This window comes from Haliotis rubra, unplaced genomic scaffold (genome assembly GCF_003918875.1).
Source record: "Haliotis rubra isolate DU_JTF1 unplaced genomic scaffold, ASM391887v1 Scf408, whole genome shotgun sequence".
Lineage (NCBI taxonomy): Eukaryota > Metazoa > Mollusca > Gastropoda > Lepetellida > Haliotidae > Haliotis > Haliotis rubra.
This window is the reverse complement of record NW_025767089.1, coordinates 295,647-309,035: the sequence shown is the minus strand read 5'-3', so window position 1 is coordinate 309,035 and position 13,389 is coordinate 295,647. Positions and strand designations below refer to the sequence as shown.

The 13,389-nt window shown below is 39.6% G+C and overlaps 1 protein-coding gene across 2 annotated transcripts in view; it reads right to left on the bottom strand.

Moving 5' to 3' along the window:
• LOC124287896 (deubiquitinase OTUD6B-like) overlaps positions 1–13,389 on the bottom strand; it is a 46,110-nt gene that overhangs the window by 4,341 nt on the left and 28,380 nt on the right. The window contains exons 4-8 of one of the 2 annotated variants that reach the window (XM_046724380.1): positions 13,243–13,380; positions 12,063–12,082; positions 7,091–7,136; positions 6,522–6,630; positions 1,683–1,744 (exon numbers count right to left, since the gene is read on the bottom strand). In XM_046724380.1, the coding sequence (XP_046580336.1) occupies positions 1,683–1,744; positions 6,522–6,630; positions 7,091–7,136; positions 12,063–12,082; positions 13,243–13,380 (375 nt within the window). The remainder of the gene's footprint in view (positions 1–1,682; positions 1,745–6,521; positions 6,631–7,090; positions 7,137–12,062; positions 12,083–13,242; positions 13,381–13,389) is intronic. The other variant, XM_046724379.1, reaches the window with a different exon arrangement.

Genomic DNA, 13,389 nt, shown 5'->3' with positions numbered 1-13,389 from the left:
TGATCAGTAGCCTGTGTTGGTAGTATGGAGAAACATAACTTGATGCTTAAAATCTCAAAGCACGTTTATAATGACAATAAAACAGTATGCGTAATCATTATCTAGATCTGCAGTTTGGCAGATATTGTTTTGTATATTTCTTCTCATGTAAATAGTGTTTTAATCATTACATGTTACTGTAGTGTTAATAGGGTTAATTCATTATTATGAAATAGATCTGCAATATGTATTGCAATATATTGTGAAAGTGTAACACATGGTTTAAGGTAATGAAATTACTGCTTCCTTTCTTTTGAAACAATGCCACTGGCCACTGTCAGGAGTTAGATAATGATTGTTCAGTTGAAAATGTTTCAAATTGAAGTAAATATTTTGGTTTGTACAACAAGTGCTTATCAATCTATATATTTTATTTATATGGTTTAAAAATCACACAAATGCAATTATATGACCAATAAACATTCTCAGAATACTAATGTTTAATAATATAAAGGAAATACAAATGTTAATATTAGTTTTGACAATAAGATGAACCGTTTGCTAAAAAATTGCACGGCAATATAGTTGAAGTTTGAACAATATGGTGTAGCATGATAACGATTTATAGTTGTTTACATTGGTGTAAATGTTTAGTTTAGGCTTTACAGTTTCTTGAAGTAGTTCAATGTTATGTTGGCCGTATCCATAATTACAACTTTGTAAACGTAAATGTTACTATACCTCATTTCTTTATATTAGCGATGTCAGTAAGTACGTTACGATGTAAATAATCAAGAGTTATGTCCCTTTGTGCAAAAACCAATGTTAACAAACCTTCATGGTTGGTAGTACGAAGAAACATAATATATCGGATTGTCCAACTCAATGATTAGGTTGATTGTATGTCATTGCGACCCGTGACATGGGGTGTTGCTCATAACATCAACCACTAGTTTGTCTGGTCCAACCATCGTAATGTTGTGGAGTATGGTTGGGCTTGGCAGACATCAACAAACATGACCTCAATACAGTCGCAGCTGGTTCAGTAATATACTCCCGATCAACAGTTTAAACTCACTAGTGTAAATGCAGCCACTTAAGTCAACTCTTCTGAACTAGATTTTGCAAAATTTTCCATACTGTTTAAAGGTACTGTTTACACATGAACTGATGTATTGTAAAACAAATTCGTAATGTTGAAAAGATTATTGTCATGGGTTAAAAGGATGAGTGAAAATTGGCAAATTTTTAACAAAATTTTACACCACAACACAGCTGTTCACATGCAGGATATTTGCACATGCTTTTTAGCAATTTAATGCATGATGATTGTGCAATTCATCTGCATAAAGTTTGCAGTTAGTTCCCCCAAGTTAGTGGAGAAATTCATCTTCAATGTAACCATACATATATGCATAACATACAGTGAGTGCTTTAAGTGAGTCTAAACTTTTGATGGGTAGTATAGTTCAGCTGGACAGGGAACATTTAAACTATCTACTCAGTATGTTACAAATATGCAGTTTATTATGTCATTTTAAATCATTGTATTACTGAACCTATTTATGTATATATCATCATAATATATACTGAAGTACATCTATTATTACATGACCTGGTGATATAGGCCCTTGTATAAATGCTAAATTTGTAGAAACTATGTATTAATTTTTATAACTATCTAAAGAGATTGTGACCCTCACCTCGAGGTGGCCTCCCCAGGCTGATGTTGATGCTATATCATTGCAGTAGTTCTGAAACTCCTCTGAAAGAAAAGTGTCACATATCATGATAATTATATTTACATACTCCCTGCATCAATAGGGTGAGTGAGTGAATGGGGAGGAGAGTGGTTGAGTGAGTGAGGTAGTGGGTGGTTGAGTGACTGGGTGGTTGAGTGAGTGGCTGAGTGAGTGGTTGAGTGAGTGGGTGGTTGAGTGAGAGGTTGAATAAGTGGTTGAGTGAGTGGTTGAGTGTGTGGTTGTGTTGGTGTTTGAGTGAGTGGTTGAGTGTGTGGTTGAGTGAGTGGTTGTGTTAGTGGTTGAGTGTGTGGTTGAGTGTGTGGTTCTGTGGGTGGTTGAGTGGGTGGTTGAGTGAGTGGTTGAGTGTGTGGTTGAGTGTGTGGTTGAGTGTGTGGTTGAGTGAGTGGTTGAGTGAGTGGTTGTGTGGGTGGTTGAGTGAGTGGTTAAGTGAAAGGTTGTGTGGGTGGTTGAGTGAGTGGTTGTGTGGGTGGTTGAGTGAGTGGTTGAGTGAGTGGTTAAGTGTGAGGCTGAGTGAGTGGTTGAGTGAGTGGTTAAGTGAATGGTTGTGTTAGTGGTTGAGTGAGTGGTAGAGTGAGTGGTTGAGTGTGTGGTTGAGTGGGCAGTTGAGTGAGCGGTTGAGTGTGTGGTTGTGTAGGTGGTTGAGTGAGTGCTTGAGTGTGTGGTTCTGTGGGTGGTTGAGTGGGTGTTTGTGTGGGTGGTTGAGTGAGTGGTTGAGTGAGTGGTTGAGTGTGTGGTTGAGTGAGTGATTGAGTGAGTGGTTGTGTGGGTGGTTGAGTGAGTGGTTGTGTTAGTGGTTGAGTGAGTGGTTGAGTGAGTGGTTAAGTGGGTGGAGTGAGTGGTTGTGTGGGTGGTTGAGTGAGTGGTTGAGTGAGTGGTTGAGTGAGTGGTTGAGTGTGTGGTTCTGTGGGTGGTTGAGTGGGTGGTTGAGTGAGTGGTTGAGTGTGTGGTTGAGTGTGTGGTTGAGTGAGTGGTTGAGTGAGTGGTTGTGTGGGTGGTTGAGTGAGTGGTTAAGTGAAAGGTTGTGTGGGTGGTTGAGTGAGTGGTTGTGTGGGTGGTTGAGTGAGTGGTTGAGTGAGTGGTTAAGTGTGAGGTTGAGTGAGTGGTTGAGTGAGTGGTTAAGTGAATGGTTGTGTTAGTGGTTGAGTGAGTGGTTGAGTGTGTGGTTGAGTGGGCAGTTGAGTGAGCGGTTGAGTGTGTGGTTGTGTAGGTGGTTGAGTGAGTGCTTGAGTTTGTGGTTCTGTGGGTGGTTGAGTGAGTGGTTGTGTTAGTGGTTGAGTGAGTGATTGAGAGAGTGGTTGTGTGGGTGGTTGAGTGAGTGGTTGAGTGAGTGGTTGAGTGAGTGGTTGTGTTAGTGGTTGAGTGAGTGGTAGAGTGAGTGGTTGAGTGTGTGGTTGAGTGGGCAGTTGAGTGAGCGGTTGAGTGTGTGGTTGTGTGGGTGGTTGAGTGAGTGGTTGAGTGTGTGGTTGAGTGTGTGGTTGAATGTGAGGTTGAGTGAGTGGTTGAGTGTGTAGTTCTGTGGGTGGTTGTGTGGGTGGTTGAGTGAGTGGTTGAGTGTGTAGTTCTGTGGGTGGTTGTGTGGGTGGTTGAGTGTGTAGTTCTGTGGGTGGTTGTGTGGGTGGTTGAGTGTGTAGTTCTGTGGGTGGTTGTGTGGGTGGTTGAGTGAGTGGTTGTGTGAGTGGTTGAGTGAGTGAGTGGTTGAGTGAGTGAGTGGTTGAGTGAGTGAGTGAGTATGGTTCGTGACAAACTAAAGAACAAAAAAGGAGTCAGTGATGGACTTAAATCCATATACAGTATATATTGTCATAACAAACACAAATGGACCACTTATTTATAAACGTCATAAACATAGTTGACTGAATGTCAGATCCTTGCATGAGTAGGTGATGCAACTTTGTGGATCATGACAGAGTGAATAATTGCCATTGGTTGTCAGTTAAATTAGGACATGTGGAAGGAAAGTTCAACGTGCCTAAAGTTGATAACAATTGTGATGGTGACATACAGAGGCTTATGACAAACATTGACAGACACTGTCCCTTTTCGACCCGTGAAGATCCGGGGTAGAATAGGTCTTCAGCAACCCATGCTTGCCACAAAAGGCGACTATGCATGTCATAAGAGGCGACTAACAGGATCGGGTGGTCAGGCTCGCTGACTTGTTGACACATGTCATCGGTTCCCAATTGAGCAGATCGATGCTCATGCTGTTGATCACTGGATTGTCTGGTCCAGACTCGATTATTTACAGACCGCCGCCATATAGCTGGAATATTGTTGAGTCGCGTAAAACTAAACACACTCACTCACTCACTGTCCCTTTTCACCAGGTTCCCAGATCTGATGCTCATGCTGTTGCCCAACCTCACTGGATTGTCTGCGACCCATTTGTCCAAAGCACCACATATTGCTGTGAGTTGTGTAATGACGCTATCAAAGGAACTATATTTGTGGTTCTAATCCCACATTGGCCTCATTATGCTTTCATGGTCTCTGACCAAGCTCACGGGTCTACAAAGGTAGGACATATCTGGAACCTACATAATTTCCAGCAGCTCTTCCACATCAGACTGTGACTTTCTTGAAATACTTGTAAAATCAGTGATACACCTGTCTCACTTAACCAATTAAAAATACATGAATCAGAGAAACATTCTCTGGAGTTGAGTGAGTTGGTTTGGTCTTATGACGCTTTTAGCAATATTCCAGCAATATCACGGCGGGGGACACTAGAAATGTTCTTCACACATTGTACCCATGTTGGGAATCGAACCCGGGTCATTCACTGTGTAAATCACACACTTCGTGTGGCTTCCTATACCTAACTTCACCTACTACAACTCACATAAATTATTCATACATCCACCTGATAACACTAAAAGTACAGATGGAATCATGTCAAGCCATGATTATTGATTGTTCCTTCCAACATAACCATTATATGTCCTTAGGAAAATGTCACCTCCTGTTGTCATCAGATCACTGGTTGCAATGGCAGCACAGACTCATGAATAAGTAAAATAAATACCCACTAGCTAGTTATATGTCTACCTTACTGTACAAGTGTGATGAGGTCAAAACTGACAATTGTGTGTGTGTTGATTTTACTTGACATATACAAAGTCACAGAGTGATTCCAGGTTTAAATCAACCTCTGCTGAAATACCCCATAGAGAACCTAGGTTAGAATGTGTCCTTAGCAACCTCTGCTGCTCAAAACAAGTGAGTTTACTTTTACGCCGCACTCAGCATTATTCCATCTATATGGCGGCGGTCTGTAATTAATCGAGTCTGGACAAGACAATCCAGTGATCAACAGCATGAGCATCGATCTACACAATTGGGATACGATAACATCTGTCAACCAAGTCAGCGAGCCTGACCACCCGATTCCATTAATCGCCTCTTACGACAAGCATGGGTTACTGAAGATTAATTCTAACCCAGATCCTCAAAAAGAAGTGACTTAATAGATAAGATTTTCAGACTCATCTTGTCACCATTGCTCAAACCATCAATGTCTAGATTGTCCAGTGTTCCAAACATTATTATGTAAAGGCAGCTGCCATCATGGTCATATAACTGGAAAAATGCTGATGGGGACATTACTCATTCACACACATAGATGATATAATATGAGAGCCCATGTCATACTATGTTTATGACCTAAGTGTCTGAATGTTGGTATTTCCCGAGCGTGAGTGAGGGATATACCGACATTTAGTCACTTGTGTCGTAAACATAGTATCATATGGGCACGAATATAATTTTCTGTTTATTACTGAAGTCGTCAAACTGAGGAAAATATACCCAAATCCACTTTCAAACATAGGCTGTGTACCCATTCATCGCCACACGTAGAACACAAAGTCACAGAAGCGTGATGTGGTCTACTGGTAACTTAATAAAACTCTAAAAGATAAAAGTAATTAACCTACTCAGATAAATGGCTTTAAAAGTAAACACTTTGTGTAGGTAACTTCATGATCATTTGAAAGAGAAATTAATTTACCTACTCAGATTTATGTGTTTGAAAAATCTAGCAATAACTGTTGTCACTATAATTAATCCAAATGTATTTATTAACCTTTGACTTCTCTTTCGGATCACCATTATGGCAGGCCTTCAACAAGTAGAATATGTCGCAAGTTCACGATAATCTTTTTCAGTATTTCAGTATCTATTGAAAACAATAAATGCTCTTCAGCGAACAATGTCTTCTGTGTTGATTAACTCTTCAGCAACAGGGCTGTTCCCACTTTCATCGTAGGGATTGGGAAGCACCACCCGTGTGCACTGAACCATCAATTAATGTGTCTCAAAACTGGGAGTTCTCACAAATGGGAGGACACCCATGATGTCATAGCATTGTTCATGACGTCATGTCACCATGACAAAGTGATATTTTGCCCTAGGGCATCGTATGAAAAATATGAACCCCGATATTTTCACCCTCGTAGGTAATAAATAACAGTCTTACATGCAAGCCTGCATGGACACAAGTGTACAACACACAACCATCACATCACTGTTTACCTGGTGAGTAGGGGTCTCCAGTGTCCAGCTTACATGTACACAAGCACACTGTACAACTAACAACCATCACACCACTGTTTACCTGGTGAGTAGGGGTCCCCAGTGTCCAGCTTACATGGACACAAGCCCACTGTACAACACACAACCATCACATCACTGTTTACCTGGTGAGTAGGGGTCCCCAGTGTCCAGCTTACATGTACACAAGCGCACTGTACAACTAACAACCATCACACCTCTGTTTACCTGGTGAGTAGGGGTCTCCAGTGTCCAGCTTGGTCAGAAATGGTAGAAAATCATCTTCATGACTCCGCATGAAGTCGGCTGTTTGTGTCCGTAGGATTTCATTGGAAGACTACAAAACAAACATTCCCATAATTCATTATTAGTTATTGACATTCGATAACCATGTCAACATTCCTCTCCATGTTTGTTGCATAAGTTTAAAAAAACACCTCCTCTTCATCTCTTATATATAAATAAATCAAACCATTGACAATATTCAGTATATATGGTTTAACAGAAAAATAAACACATTGTACTTCAATGTTTCAATTAAGATGAGTAGTAATTTCATGCAAACATGGTCAACTTTGAAATCTTATGTCATAGTTGTAAACTCATAGTGAATTGAGAAAATATATTGTTGTTGATCATTCTGAGATGCAATCATATTATTCATAAGGATATTGCATGAACTGTCATTATCAACAACACACTGGCTCAATGGAGATATGGACCTGAGTTCAGGTGGCAGATGGCAGATAGCAGATCCCTGAAACACTCATTGTGACTACAGTTATTTGTGGACGTACCTCCACCCCTCGAGGCACCAGCTGATGGGTGATGGCGTTGTACAGGCTGAAATAGAACAACACTGAATGAATGAATGAATGAAAAAGAGTGAGTGAGTGAATGAATGAGTGAAAAAGAGTGAGTGGATGAGAGTGAATGTGAGTGAATGAATGAATGGATGGATGGATGAATGGAGAAAGAGTGAGTGAGTGAATGTGAATGAATGAATGAATGAATGGATGGATGGATGGATGGATGAATTAATTAATGAGAAAGAGTGAGTTGGTGAGTGAATGAATGTGTGAATGAATGAATGAATAGATGGATGGATGGAAGAATGAATGAGATAGAGTGAGTCAGTGGGTGAATGAGTGGGTGAGTGAGTGAATATGTGAGTGAGTGAGGGTGTTTCTATATTTGTCAACACCATAACCAGGCCTATGGTGTTTCAAGGTATATTTCTAGGTAACTTCTTTGAGTAGCATTTTAGAAGTTGGGAATAAATTGCTGCTTGAAAACAGTACAAAAATCTGTATCGAACGTTGCACTCAACGAAATAAAAGAAGTTGTTATCCAGATGTTTGTGTATATTGTATATTTCCAGGTTTGTCAACATCATACGCACGCTTGTGGGTTTCACATGGGAGTGGTGAAGTTCATAGACAGGGATTTACCTTGAGTCCTGTATTTGAGGGTCCCTGGAACTCATACTCTTAATTTTCAGGGGTCCTGGACAACAAAATGGGGGTCCCAAACACTAAAATATTATTATTAATACTGTTATTGTATTGTGTATCATGATCATCACATTGTTACAGTAATTAAATTGTAAATAATACCATAACCCAGCTAGTAGCAAACTCTGTGATAAATTATTGTCACTTTATTTGGATCTTTTCTGAGTCCCTGTGGACGCGCTAATAAACTTTGTTGCGTCCATTGTCAATTTTTATGTGTATAGGATGTAGGAATTAGCGTCCTGTAAATCCCTGCATAGACCTGCATCATCAGGTGTTCCCTCCGCATCAAGCTGACTTTGTGAGATATCTCCGGTACACTGCTTACGGTGGTGCTAAACCAAAACACTACTTAAGTCAGACTGGTCATTCTCAGATTATTCTCAGGCAAGACTATTCTATTCCTTGTTTTCAAAACCATTATGTGAGGAAGCGAGTTGTGTTTTACTCCACTGTCAGTAACTGAGTGAGTGAGTTTAGATTTACGCCATTTTTAGCAATATTCCAGCAATATCGCGGCAGGGGACAAAAGAAATGGGCTTTACTCTCTATACCCATCTAGAGAATTGAACTCAATTCGGTGTGACAAGTGAAAGTTTTAACCACTAGGCCACTGTCCCTTAAAAAATCTTAACAAAAATATCTGTATGTATATCATTTTTATCAAGGTTTAGGTTTTACTGTCGTTATGGGGAGAGCTAAATGCATAAAAATTATATTTATGGAGTCAACATTACTGTCCATGTCAGCGCTTGGTTAAAATAAGAAAGGACTGCCATGGATCCAAAAGCTGTCATACAGTTTCAACAAGAAGACAAAGTCATTAATATCCCCCGCAATGGCAAAATACTCTTCATGATTATGTCTACGAGTTATGATTATGTCAAATATTTAGGTGTGTATATAGGAAAGTGGAAGGAGAGTATTGAAAGGTTTTTAAAGTTCTGCTCCAGAAAGGAGCACTACCTCCAATTTCAGTCTATGTCAAACTTGTTGCCATGGAAACGCAAAAAATATTTTATTCAGAATTCCCAAAACTACCAAAAGGCACCAGTACACCACCAGATCTATCTATGTGCCAAGTTTGGTGAAGAAATAGTGAGCGGTTTTAGAGTTCTGCTCCAGAAAAGACAAATGTGTCAAACGGACTGATGCCATGATTCAGAATTGACTACCAAAAGGGACGCGACAGATCTATCTATGACCAGTTTGAGTCCATTTTAATACCCATAAAGCGGCGTTGCGGGGGATAATTATGATGATAATGATTTGGAGATTTGTGCTTTCTGACATGATGTGTATTTCTCATGATCATTGAGTATAAACAACACCAGGGTTTGAACCCAGACCTTCTACTACCTTGGCAGACACTCTATCCATTACACCACAGAAGCCTGACTTGAGTTGAACTCAAGCAACAGTCATTTCCAGATCCGTTCAACAGATGGAGCTGTGGTTTTACGTAGTACGCTGTAGTCAGGAGTTACACAATAGACAGCTAGCTGTCACCATTCTGCCAGTGAATGCTACCTATTAACTTCTGGTCAGCCACCTGTGCCCCAGTCGATGAAAGTCCCCTAGTACAAGACATCAACACAAGCTGTGGCCACATATTTGGCCTTGACTAGGTGTCTCTGAATGTACTCAATTATAATACTGACTGACTGAGTTTGGATTTACGACGCTTTTAGCAATATTCCAGCAACATCACGGCTGCCAATTATAATACACTTGAATAGGATACATATGTGATGTATGAAGCAATTCTCGACTTGACATAGCTGGAATCAGTTTAGAAATGAGAAATAAATTAGTTATTAAAAAGTTCAAGTTAAGGAATATATATGTCCTTGTTCTATAACCTTTACACTGAAATCAACAACACGAACATATATCAATATCAATATCAATATCAATAACATCACCTTAAGGTACTTAGTTTGTTATCTTAAGACAGTTAATTACACTGTGGATATCTATTATGGTTTATGGAAGGCCACAGGATACACTAATTATTTTTAAACATCATCAGTATTCAAGATGATTCATAAACACATGCTCATGGTAGAGTTGGGATCGTACAACTTATTGAGATTGAATATGGAAAGGTTTTGTAACTTTTATTTACTTAGGACCAGACCAATTATATTTCTTGTTTTACGGATTTTTGTCCTCAGAGAACCTAAAGGCAGGAGGGAAAAAAATAAATACAATAAAATCACCAAAGTAATATTCTTTCTAAATACTCAAAGTATTTTACTTTTGGCAATTTATGAAATGTATATGGGGGAAAAAAAGCGAAGACAATCTAAAAAAACTTTTTCTGTAAGTTTACATTTTTGGCCTATAAAAACATTAGGATTTTATTTTTTGAGTGGGGAAATTATTTTTATATTTTTTTCTAATTCTTGAAAAAATAGGCTGATCAGGCTGATCAAGAAATAAAATTGTTCTGGCCAATAATAGAAAGTATGATTTTGACACAACTCATCCTCTTTATATCAAATAAAATAACGTTTGTATAATAATTGTTTCAATTTGGCTGCTTAGAGATGGAGGTGTGATTCTACTCTCAGTCGATTAACAAATCCTTTCTCTGTTTTTAATCTAACTGTTTGTTTGTCCATTTTGCCAATACTGAACTCACATTACACTCAGCTGTTTACTTATTTTCTGTATGTAAATACAAACATACCCAATCTGAATTATATAACTATCTGGTTGTTTGTTTGTTGAATATTTTCACGCAGCACTCTCTTGTCCCACTTTCTTGTGCTAGTGTCATGCGCAGTGAAGCATGAAAAAGCATCCAGGGCTCCAGATTAGGGCCATATTGGACGTATGTATGTATAAAAAAATATGCACGATACGGTAGGAAATAATTTTGAAAATGTAGCAGATGTGTACGGTCTAAGAATCATTTACAGAGGTATTTATCTGAAAAACTATTGTTTTATTGTTTATTGACCTGTTTACACAAGAGTAACAATGTTGTGGTGCATATATGAAATGAAACACAAGATTACTGATTACTAATTTCCATTCAGTACTCTAAATGTACTCTTAAGTTTTTCCAGTACTCCTATATTTGAAAAATAAGGAGTATGTACTCCTGATGTTGAAAAATTATCTGGAGCCCTGAGCATCAATTTTTTTTTCCAATTTTGTATTTTGTCATGCTGAGAACTACTATTAGATGAGGTATAAATGGAGCAATACAGCAACATTGTCTTTCTAAATGTCATCAAAGATATAAAATGAGTCATACTGTCAAACAAAACGTTTTACAGCTGATGACAAGACTAGGACTACATGAATAATTTGTGTCACCTGAATCATATTACACTCCGACAAACAGGAGAATGTAGTGATCTAATGGATTATTTACACATTTCTCTGTGACTGTACCTTGAGGATGTGGGTTAGTGTGTTTCAGTGAGAGTGAGTGAGTGAAAAGGGACTTGAAATGGGCTTGACATATTGTACCTATGTGGGGAATCAATCTAGAGCATTAGGTAGGAACATATCAACCACATCCACAACTGGTCGATGGATCAGGGTGCACTTGGTCCTCATTCTCAGATACTTGGGATGAGTGAGTGAGTGAGTGAGTGAGTGAGTGAGTGAGTGAGTGAGTGAGTGAGTGAGTGAGTGAGTGAGTGAGTGAGTGAGTGGGTGGTGGGTGGGTGGGTGGGTGGGTGGGTGGGTGGGTGGGTGAGTGAGTGAGAGTGAGTGAGTGAGTGAGAGTGAGAACATTACAACTGACACCATTATCATGGTTCTGGCAATCACAAAATATGTCAGCTTTATTCACTCCTAATTAGTGAGTGAGTGAGTGAATGAACGCCACACTCAGCAATATTCAAGCTACATGGGCGGTCTGTAAATAATCGAGTCTGGACCAGACAATCAAGTGATCAACAGCATAAGCATCGATCTGCACACTCCTAATTAGTAGCATTGAGAATTTTTCAGAATTGTCGCTCTGAAAAATACTACAAATCGATGAGGACGACTATCTTTGGACTTTTTATGTCACCAGAACTATATGTCATTATCAGGCTAGAGGACTAACATGAATTCTTTATCTTACATCTTCAGCTTATTTCAGAATCATGGTTTATGTAGGATAATCAGGATAAAACAATTAGCCTTCTAGATTTTACTAGTCTCTGACTAACAGGCTAGCGGTTGTGCTGATTCCTGCCTATGAACCCCATGCAGAGAGATGTTATACATTAAGAGATGAACTTACCAGTTTCCATCAGAGTAGATCTGGAAATCAAAGAAAACATGTTACCTGAGATTGATTGAGTTCATACATTCAGAGCCAGGGTATAGGGGCATGGGCACACAAACCAATTAGTGAACATTAAATTCTTAGTACATTAATTTTCTTAGTGCATGGAGTGAGTGAGTACGTGAATGTATTTTGGAGACACAGTCAGCAATATACAGGGTGTAACAAAAGCATGTTTTGTTTTGGTTGCTGTTTAATGCTGATATCAGCAGTTTTCCAGCTATAACGATCTGTAAATAATCAAGTGAGTGAGTTGAGTTTTATGCCACTTTAGCAATATTCCAGCAATATCACAGCAGGGGACACCAGAAATGGGCTTCACACATTGTACCCATGTGGGGACCTAACCGGTCGGGTGGACGAGCTTAATGCTTTAACCACTAGGCTTAATCGCCCGTAATTAATGGAATCTCCACCAAACAATCCAGTGATTAACATCAAGAGCACCGATATATGCAACTTGGGTAGATTTTTGTAACATCAAGTCTGGACCAGACAATAGGGTGATTGACAGCATTGATATACGCCAATTGGGATACAAATGACATGAACCAAGTTGATCTGACCATCCGATTCTGTTAGTAAGCCTCTTATAAGGTGGGGTTGCTAATGATCAGTACCCAGATCTTCATAGATAACAAGGCATGTGAATACCTGGGCCTTGACAAGTAAACCAACGATTGATAGCATGAGCACAGCCTGTACTGATAGGATCAGGTACAATGGTAACGGCATTGTGGCATATCAAAAGCATGGTATACATAACGTCAACCAAACTATTTGATTCTAATCAGTGGGTCATAGATGGTTTCCATTTCAGTCATTACCATGGGCATTGGTATTGACAAACCAACAACCTTAATATCCAAACAAATCGGGGAATCAAACCCATAATCATCGGATTCGGTACTCCAAAGGGACATAACTCTCGACAGCAAATGGGTCAACACAGACAACTAGGCAACCATTTCGAAACCTCGGACTTGTTCCATTGTGGTGATCGTAACTCGAATGTTTCAACATAGACCTATTACAGCTGTGGAGCTATGACTGCATTGTGGAATGGGCCTCTCATCTTCCGAGAAGTAAACCGAGCACATCTGTAGATGTTACTGTGTATTTTAGTATGGCCCACCTCATGTATCTGGAGGCCCCTCTTCTCCAGGAGGGACTTGATGGTACGGGTCTCCGTGTGCCGGGCGCCCGTCAGGCTTTCCACCGCCTGTTCCTTGATACGTTCTTCGCGTTCCCGAAACTGGTTCGCCTTCTTCTCCTAAAACAG